Source organism: Condylura cristata, unplaced genomic scaffold (genome assembly GCF_000260355.1).
Source record: "Condylura cristata isolate star-nosed mole 26May11 unplaced genomic scaffold, ConCri1.0 scaffold00019, whole genome shotgun sequence".
NCBI classification, from domain to species: Eukaryota; Metazoa; Chordata; class Mammalia; order Eulipotyphla; family Talpidae; genus Condylura; species Condylura cristata.
The window spans coordinates 23,808,471-23,818,995 of NW_004567120.1; the positions used below are offsets into that span (position 1 = coordinate 23,808,471).

Genomic DNA, 10,525 nt, shown 5'->3' on the forward strand with positions numbered 1-10,525 from the left:
TGAGTTTGGAAGGCAATGGGGCTTGAAACTGAAAATCAGAGACAAAAATACTAAAGTGGGAGCAGAAACAAAGTTTTCGAAAAATTTGAGGAAGCACAAACACAAGTCTCTGTGCCCATCAGGAGTTAAACCTTGGCTGTCTGTTTCAAGCCTGCCTTCCTGCCCCTCCTGAAATGATCACGAGGGACACACCCCTGGACATGGTTCCTTCTAACCAGGTGCTGAGTGTCTTACCTGGCCACAGCATCTCTCCGCAGTGGATTCCAGGCTGGCTTCACAAAGGCACTGTCCCCTGCCCCAGGTCAGCATGAGGTTCAGGCAAAAAATCAAAAATAAGTCAAACTGGCACAAAAAGGCAAATGCCCAAGCACATTTTTACATTCATTTCCAAAGTTCACACAGTGTAAAGAGGAAGCAAAGGCAGCTTCTGGGAACTGTATCTACTCGCCTTTGCCAGAGAAGCAGGCAGGCCCGCCTGCACCGGCCCTAAGAGGCAGGCAGTGATGTCTGGATGGGATCCGACTCACTAGTGGATACTTGGCTGAGGCAACTGACAGTGAGAAGATTCGCTTCTTAGACAGCTCACTAGAAAGGTCAGTTCGCGTTTTCAACATGGAACATGTACACAACAGAAAAAATCTGATCCTGAGACTTCTTGGATTCAGTCTTTACTCACTTTTAAATGTGACTTTATTTGGTGCTGAAAAAAGTTCACACCAGGAAGACATCACTTCAAAATTATGTGGATATCATTGCCATTTTCAGCTCTTACTGCAGAGAGTAAAAAGCAGCTCTCGTCTTCAAAGTGCTGAACCATCTGATCGCTAACAAGAACGAAAATGCCAGTGGGACCTTGTCTGTAAATCTGGCCGATTTGGTGGAATGGAATATTAAACACCAGTGCAAGTTTCTGAGCGACTTCGGAGGCGACCATTTCTTCCAAGTAGATTGCATGATAAATGTAGGGTGTGCCACAGCTTGGGGGACCTCCAACGCCTGCAGCCAGCTGCTGACCTGGCACTGGAATGCTGGTGGGCTGCTCCTGGCACACATAGATGGTTAAGCGGGGCTTAATGGACTTTGACTTCAGTGAATTATAGAGTCGAATGCCATCCGCTGCACCACAAATTTGTGCTAAGTCCTCTTTGGTCAGTTTTAGTAAGTCTGCACCTGAAAAACTGGAAAAAAGCCGTGTGTAGGAAGAGAATCTGTTTCTGAGTAGCCACTCTTGTGTTTCTTGGATGGAGGCTGAAGGCTGAAGGGGATCACCAGAGGCCTGCAAAGCTCCAGCTCTCTGCTGGCTGGGGGAGGGAAGGCTACTGGCTAAGCCACACTGGGTGCCCACGGGGGTGGGCACTGCAGGCAGCCTGGTACTCACGTAGGCTGTGGGAACATCAGGCCACGGAGAACAATCTGTGAGGACTGTGGTGTCGTAGGATGGCCGATACTTTTCTTTTTCATTCGCAGTTCTCTTCTCCATCTTCTCTCGGTCAGTTTTGTGTCGCCTGTCTGCCCCTTTAGGCTTAAAAACTTTGATTTGGCAGCTAGCTGAGTGGACATGGTCTGTGTAGTCTCCATTTTCATTCTGCTTAAAGGTGTCGACCTGGATCCTGAAAGGCACTCCCCTTTCTCCCCCGTGCTTCCGCGGGGTAAATTCTGTGCTGATGCAGTGCACCTGGATGAAGGCAGATGTGCGTTTTGCAGGATTCCACAGGAATTCAACCGCATTCAGCTGAGTTGGAGTTGTCTTTGTGTCCGTTATTCCCACTGATAGTGGAATATCTAAACGGAGAAGTCTGTCTCCTGGGCGATTCCACTTCCAGCCTTCAAGTTGCTGATGTTCCGTATATTGCAGCCGTCGGTCATGGAATACGACTCTCACGATGCTCTTTAGCAATTTTCCAGTGATTTCAGGCATCTGTCCCATTTGCCGATTATCCAGCATCCGAATTTCGTAAGACTGACCTTGGTTCAAGTAAGTGAGCGTTTCATCATGCAGTTTTACCGCGGCGGACGTTGCAGCACCCATCACGTATTGAAAGGGTGGGCGTTTAGTTTCACCCTCCTGCGGGAGGCTGGGATCTTGCTCCCTGAAAATGGGCAAGGCCAGGACATCACTCATGTTGTAGGCGCCTTCGCTCAACTCCTCACCGAAGCCCAAGAGGTTGGCGTCGAAGTCGTGCACCAGCCCGGACTCGATAACCTCGTCCATGTCAAAAAACCAAGCCATCTTCCAACCTCGCCGCCGCCGGCGCGGGGTGCGGCTTAAACACGCGGGGCGAAGGGCCCGAGCTCCACGGGAGAGTCTTTGGAGAGAGGGCGGGTGAGGTCTCCGGTGGCAGCGAGGTGAGCGGCCGCCAGCGGAGAGGTTCGTGGCGGGACCCAACGCCCGGCGAGGGGCTGCCCGCCAGCCGCCAGAAGGCAGGAGCGGCAGCGCCACGCGCAGCTAGCCCCGCCCAGCACCTCCGGCCATGGCTCCGCCCAGCCCCAGGGCCCCGCTTTGGGGGTTGGGGCGTGGGGCGTGGCGCGGCGGGAGCCTTTCCCGCTGGGACTGACCTGGCTGGGTGGGAACGGGCGCCACCCGCTAGGAGATGTTAATTCCTGTCCTGCAGGCACCCAGGGTCTCTAGCCCTGCCAGCTGAGCCATAATTCGCCCCACTCTTCCGCTTAGCCTGCCCAAAGGTAGGCGTTTATACCTGGTTATTGAAAACAACATTCAAGTCTTTAATCCATTTTGAATACATTTTAGTACATGCTAGAAGATAGTGGTTTAGCAGCTTTAAGCCAGAGATATATATATTGGGGTGGGAAGAGGGCACGGGACTATGGTGATGGCACATGGGTGAATTGGTGGTGGGAAGGACACGGGGACTGTAACTGAGATGAAAAAATGTACATGATGGAGAATGATGTAAAAAGTAAAAATAGTGGTTTAGGTTCATTTTTTGGCATGTGGTGGTCCAGTTTTCCTAGCACTATTTATTGAAGAGACTTTCCTTTCTCCATTGTATACTGTTGGTGCCTTGTCATAAATTAGTTGTCCACATAGGTTTGGTTTTATTTCTGAGCTCTCCATTCTATTCCATTACTCTGTGTGGCTGTTTTTATTCTAATACCAGACTGTTTCAATTACTATACCTTTATAGTATAATTTGAAGCCAGGGAGCATGTTAACTTAAACAAATTTAGGCATGCAATAATTGAAGTTATTAAAGAATCAGCACTGAGGATTCAAATCCCAGAATAACCTCCAGATGGTTCTGGGAAAGCTGCCCAAATATTGCACTTTTCAATAAGGATTTTAAAAAGTTTCCAAGATGAAACATTTCAAGGATTTTTTTACAAAGATGTGAGTAGGGGCTGACTTAATGTATCTATCTGATGTTGTCTACCACTGAGGAAAACAAAGAGGGCTGTTAAGTGTTATCCTAGTTAGAGTCTTATCTGCTGGGAACTGGGAATTTTAGAATCAACATTTTTGTAAATTACTGATTTGTTTGGAAGTAACAGTTTCGAAAATCTTCTTTTTCATAAAGATGGCATTTTTCATGGGCACAGTATCTTTTTAAGGAGAGACCAGCAACATCCTGACTCGTGACTTGTATCCCTTAGCTGGGGCCCTGGGTAGGGGTTACCCACGTAATTATCTTTGGTTAGCAAAAAAGATAACCTCCTTTTTTTTTGCTCTTTTTTCTTAGAATTGTTTTGGCTATTCAAAGTTTTTTTATTTCATACAAATTTTAGACTTTTTGGTCCTTTTTCTGTGAAGAAAGTCTTTGGGGTCTTAATGGAGACTGTGCTGAATCTGTACGTACCTTTAGGTAGAACGGCTATTTTGACAATGTTGATTCTCCCAATCCATGAGCATGGAATGTCTTTTTATTTCTTTGTGTTTTCCTCAATTTCTTTCAATAGAACTTATAATTTTCAATGTATAGTCCTTCACATCTTTTGGTTTATTCCTCACGGATTCTTTTTGCTGCAGTTGTTGTCATTTCTCTTCTTTGCAAGTTCATTGTTTATATATAGAAATGCAAGAAACTTTTGTAGATTGACTTTGTAGCCTGCTTCTTTACTGTATTTGTTTGTCATAGCTAATGGGGTTTTGGTGGAGACTTTCGGGTTTTTGATACAATGCCATGCCTTCTGCACATAGTGACACTTTTCACGAAAAGACAATATAAACAAATGGGACTACATCAAACTAAAAAGCTTCTGAATAGGGAAAGAAAACAACATTAAAACAAAAAGGCAAACTTCTGAACAGGAGAAGATATTTGCAAACCACATATAAGACAAGGGATTAATATCCAAAATATATAAACACTCATACAGCTCCACAATAACAAAACTTATAACCCAATTTAAAAGTAGGCATTTATATCGGTATTTCATCAAAGAAGACATACAGATGGGTAACACACACTTGGAAAGATAGATTCTCCATGGTTTATCACCAGGGAAATGCAAATCAAAACCCTAATGATATTTCACCTCAAGGCTGTAAGAATGGCTATTATTAAAGTCAGGAAACAATAGTGTTTGCCAGGACATGGAGAAAAAGGAATACTTGTGCATTGGTGGGAATGTAAATTTGTATAGCCACCAGGTAAAAAAGCATGGAGCCCCACAAAAATTTAAAAATAGAACCACCTGCCATATAATGTGGTAATCCCATTGCTGGGTATTTACACAAAGAATGTGAAAAAAACTAACTTGAGAACACATGCTCTTCTCTGTTAATTGCAGTACTATTCATAATAGCCAGCTGTGCACAGTGCAAATCTGTGGGTATGATTTTTCCAACAGTGTGTGTATACTTGGTGTCTTTGTCATATTTTGGTAATTCTGGAAATATTTCAAGCCTTTTCATTATTATTATTATTATATTTGTTGTGGTGATCTACATGAATGGTCTTCAAGGTTATTACTGTAATTGTTCTGGAGTGGCACTAACTGTGAGGAGAATAGGAACTTAACATTAGAGGCTGCAGTTTCACCCCCACCCCCACCCCCCTACCCCCAACAATACAATAACTCTGGGAAAAATCTGTGCAAATTCTGGGACAAGATGACCAAACCTGCTTGTTTAAAACATCCTCTGTCTTGGTTAACATTTGGGGTCCTGGGCCCTCCCTGGTGGTGCAGTGGGTTTAAAGCACAGCACTATGAAGCTATCCGCAGCCACTGTAGCACGAGTTCACGTCCCAGAGGGGGAGCTGACCCACATGGCGCAGCAGACCTCTCCTGTACTGCCCGCTGCTCCCCTCCACAGTGTACTTCAGTACATCTCCTTGTTCTGCTCCCTACTCTGTCTCTGGTGAATCATTTTACCCCCACACCTCTGGCCTATACCCCTGTTCTGTATGAATAAATATATCTTAAAAAAAAAAACATTTGGGGTCTTGGTTCAGCTAAATGAACGAAATTGATTCGAGTCAGTTCAGGACCCTGCCTGTGAGCCTCCTTTCCCATGCTGAAGTCAAGAACCTCTGGTGTCCCTCAGATCCCTGGGTACCCATTAACTGCGCTCACATAAGATGTTGAACTTAACTGATTGCTGTGTTCTGACTGCTCTACCGACCCTGCATTCTCTCTCTCTCTCTCCCTTCCTCCAAAGGCCTCTCTATTCTCTGAGACACAAAAGTATTGAAATTAGGCCAATTAATAACCTTATAATAATTGTCAGTGTTCAAGTGAAAGAACTAACATGAAAAAAGCATATAAGTTAGGCCTCTTGCACCAGTTAGCTGATTTTTTAAAAAAGGTATTTATTTGTGCATATATGAACTGGGGTACTGGCCTGAGGCAGCAGGGTGAGAGGATCCACCAGAGACAGAGTGGGGAGCAGAACAGGCAGATGGATTGATATACACTGCTGAGGGGAGCAGTGGGTGGGCCAGGAGAGGTCTGCTGTGCCATGTGGTTCAGCTCCCTGGCTGGGGATTCAACTTTAGGCTGCAGTGGCTGTGGATGGCTTCGTAGTGCTACCCTTTAGCCCCTTGCCCCACCAGGGAGGCCCCATAGTTAGCCAATTTCTGAGTGCAAAATGAAAGTTCTTAAAGGGAAGGTTAGACCATAGGGATTATGAAGTGTCGCTCAAACCTTATTGTTGCTATGGAGAAAGTTTTAGTGGTCTGATTGGATCAAACCAAATATGACATTCCTTAAGCAATGCCTAATCCACAGAAAGACCCTAACTCTTCAATTCTATGAAAGTTGAGAGGCACTTCATAATGCCCAGCGCTACAGAGAAATTTCTTGTGAAAGGAATTCAAATGATGAAGCAAATAGTTGTCTTATTTTAAGAAAGTGTCACAGGAACCCTAACCTTCAGCAACCACCACCGTGATCAGTCAGCAGTCTACAATACCAAGGGAGACCTCCACCAGTAGAAAGATTAAGACTCAGATGATCGTTAGCATTTCTGAGCAAAAGTTTTTTTTTTTGAAGTATGTACATTGTGTTTTTTAGACATAACTCCATTACATATTTAGTAGACTACAGTATAGTGTAAAGATAAGTTGTGTATGCACTGGAGGCAAAAGAAAAAAATCCTGTGAGTTGCTTTATTTAAAAATTCACATTAATGTGGGGGGTGTGGAACCACAACTGAGCATCTTCAAAATGTGCCTGTAAAAAAGAGCAAAGGGATTATTGGTGGGCCTGTTTATGTCAAGCCAACTATTTATTACTAACAATTATAAATTCTGGTCCAAATTAAAAACAAAAAGCCTGCAGTTTTTAGAAATTGACCAAAAGGGTGTGGAGACCAGAGGAATTCAGTCACTGGAAGGAGGGAAATGTAATAGGTCACATCCACGCCCTGAAGGTGTGCGCCACAGAAAGGCCCGCAGTGAGTGGCGTGGGGCAAGACAAACTGAGCAGAAGCTGCAATCTCACCGGCCTTTGGAGTCAAAGAGCAGAGTTCAGGGTTGCTGGCCTGGCTGTGAATGTAGGGGGTGAACTAGGAAAGGAGAGCTTCATGGGGGTGGGAGGAAGGAAGCTTGCAAATCTGCACAGAAACCTTTCGAATTCTTGGCAGACTCCTAAACTGTACACGCATGGGCTAAAATCCAAGGAGTGCGAGGCAAAGCAAGAACAGAAAGGTTAAAAGACACAAGCCAGCATTTCAGCTGTATCCTCCATAGTACAAACAGGAGTTTAAATCAGCCTGACTTAGGGAAACTGGGCAAAACATCAGAATTCTGACTGAAGCCATAGAAAGGTCACAACTTAGGAGTAAAGAACATTCTCCTGAGACGAATAGATGCTGCCTAGGGTAAAAGGTAAAAGGGACATAAACCTGTCCTAAAAAATGGATAAGATCAATCAGTAATTTAACTACTTGCTAAGAACCAAACTCAACATGATTTAGGGGGAAAAAATGGGAAATCCAGAATATCTAGTACATAGCCTCAAGCTTGTCAGTAAATGAAAAAATAAAAGACAAAAAGCACCCCCAATTCCCCTAAATTGGTCCTTCTATTTAATGCATTCACTCTAAGAATCCCAGTCGTTGTTTTGCAGATGTGGGCAAGCATATTTTAAAATTTATATGGAAAGGCAATTGACACCAAAGAGCTAAGACAATTTTGAAGAAGGAGAATAAAAAGGAGAGGAATCATTCTACCAGATGTTAAGTTTTATTATATACCTCTTGCAATTTAGAAAATATGATACTGGCAGAAGGATGGAAACATAGATCAATAGAACAGAACAGAGAGATCAGACATAGACCCACACAACTATGCTTAACTGATTATTGTCAAAGCTGCAAAAGCAATTTGATGGAGGAGAGATAGACGTTTAATAAAATTCTGGTAGAGCCATTGGACACCCATGGGCAAAAACTCCCCCCCCCCCAAAAACAAAAACAAAAACAAAAAAACTGAACCTTAAATCTCACCTTGTATACATCAACTAAAAATGAAGAATGGACATAAATGTAATGTGTCAAATGAAAAAACTTAAAGGAGAAAAATATTTGGACCCTAGGACTAAAGGAAGAGAGACCAAAAATGTGATCCAAGAAAAAAAAATCAGTGATTGAACTTTATGAAATTAAAAGCTCCTGGTTTGTGAAAGATACTTCAAAAAATTATTTGCTTACGCACACAAGAACTGGGGTACAGATCAGAGGTGCAGGGGGTGAGAGGATTCACCAGAGGTGGAGTGGGGAACAGATCAGGTGGATTGACTGAAATACAGTGTTGAGGGGAGCAGCAGGTGAGGTAAGAGACCTGCTGCACCACGTGGGTCAGCTTCCTGGCCAGAGATCGAACTGGTGCTGCAGTGGCTGTGGAGAGCTTCATAGCGCTGCAGTTTCGCCCCTTGCCCAGGGAGACCCCATTGTGAAAAATACTTTAAAGACAAAAAATAAGCTAAAAATACTTTAAAGACAAAAAATAAGAAAATATATGTGTACCACATGGCCCACAAAGGACATATAGCTAGAATAGGTAAAGAATACTTAAAATTCAATCTTAAAATGCCTAATCAGTCCAATGTAAAACTGGCAAAAGTGACAGACGTTTAATTAAAGAGGATATAAGTGATAACAGGACACATGTAAAAATGTATGCTGTCTTTAGCCAGTATGGATATACAAATTAAATGACAGAGATATCATTATACATTGAGGAAAATTTAGGCAGATATTTTACAGTTATTTGCTTCTTATAACTCTATACAATAGTTCTTGCAAAATAGAAAGTAAATTTTTAAAGAGAAAAAATAGAAATAAGAAAAATAACTATTTTCATGTAAAAAGTAGGAAAAATGTGACACAAGTCAAAGGAAACAATCACTGCATAGAAACAGATCCAGAGTATTGAATTCAAAATAACACTGGTAAATGTATTAAAGAATCTATGGGAAAGAGTGGATGTAATGGCTTTAAAGATAGGGAGTATCAGGAGAAATACAAAAACTAAAATAGAAGAACCAAATAGAAACCCAAAGGGAATATACAATATCTGAAGTTAAAACACATTTGTGGATGGGGTCCATTATTGGGTAGTATACTGAACTAAGCAGAAACAGGTCAATGGTCCTGAAAATTTTCCATAGAATTATCTAGTGAGGCATAGACAGCAACAGTGAGATTGAAAAAAAAAAAAAAACTAAACTAACAAAGCAGTAGTGTTCTCTCTGAAGTGTAACTTGAAATCCATAAAGAAAGGAGAGAATTATGGAGAAGAGACACGAAAATGATGGCTATAAAACTAAGACAAAATATTTGCAAACCTGCCTATTTGATATAAGACTTGTATTCAAAATATACAAAGATCTCCTAAAATTCAACAATAAGAAACAATTCCATTAAGAAATGCTCGAAAATATGAACACCTGGCATCAGAGAGAGGAAATATAGATGAGAATGAATCATATGAAATTATACTCATTTCTCAGGAGTGTCAGTTCTCAGGAGAGAATTGTAATTTTAAACAATGAGCTACCACTGCACACATGTCAGAATAGCTAAAATCCACTTGCCAGCTATTATGTTACCCACCACATGTACATAATCATACACATATACAAATACACACACATATGTATGTACATGCACACACACAAATTTGACCCTCATAACAGCATAAGGCATATGTAAGTTGTATTGCCAAATGGTAAGATAAGGGAAAATCTTGCAAACACAAAGTTTTGGCAGGCATGCAATGTGAGGGCATTTTACACACACACAGCCACAACCCCCTCAGGAAAGCTCACATGTATAATAACATATGTAACTAAATGAGCACACAAGAGATGGAAGAAATGAAGGTTAGGGTGCAGTTGAGAGCTGGTTTCTTGAATCTCAACATTTAGAAAAAAGAAAATGAAAACTTTTCTCACAGCATTATAGCAAAAACAGTACATTTGGAGGAAAATAAACATTTGTAAAAAATGTGAACATGTTCAACTGATGGGCAAATATTAGTGTCTTTTATATTATGAACAGACGGGAGCTGGATAAAGGAAGGGAGGAAGCACAAAGGGCAGAGGTGATCAGGGGCTGTGAACAGCCCCCCAAGGGTGAAGATTGACAGGTTAGCAAATTGTTTGCTTTGAGAACAGCAAAATATCTGTGAGTGTTTAGCAGTTTAGAACACAGTGTTCTGTACATGAAAATGTTTCTACTTTGAGGCTTGTTTTGTTGTTTGCATTAACATCAGCATGCTAAGCCTGTTTGGGGGAGGAGGGAAATTCTACCCCCCACCCCTTCCTCATCCCCACTCCAGTGAATTATACTTTTGGTGTTGGGATGTATTTTTGACCAATGGTTTCTAATAATAGAGTGGATGGTGTGAAGAAAACCTTTCAGTAATCAAATGGTTAAAATTAAAATGGGGTAAATCATTATTTTGCATTTTTGACCCTGGAAAAATAAGGTTTTGACTTTATGCAACACGACGACATTTTGCTTCTGTGGAAAAAAAGTATTTCCACATCTAATGTCTAGATTGCAAGATATTATGCACAACAACCAGTGTTTAAAATCATATGCTATGTTTGGACCTAA

General features: G+C 42.0%; 1 protein-coding gene across 2 annotated transcripts; it reads right to left on the reverse strand.

Moving 5' to 3' along the window:
* Nucleotides 1–727: 727 nt before the first annotated feature.
* LOC101625186 (upstream-binding protein 1-like) lies at nt 728–2,230 on the reverse strand. Of its 2 annotated transcripts, XM_012727114.1 has the most exons (2): nt 1,676–2,122; nt 728–1,522 (listed from the first exon to the last, which is right to left on the reverse strand). In XM_012727114.1, exons 1-2 carry the CDS (start codon nt 2,120–2,122, stop codon nt 728–730), a joined length of 1,242 nt encoding a protein of 413 aa, XP_012582568.1. The 2 variants fall into 2 exon arrangements, with proteins under 2 accessions (XP_012582568.1, XP_012582567.1); XM_012727113.1 differs by having other exon boundaries at nt 728–2,230.
* Between the last annotated feature and the right edge of the window lie 8,295 nt (nt 2,231–10,525).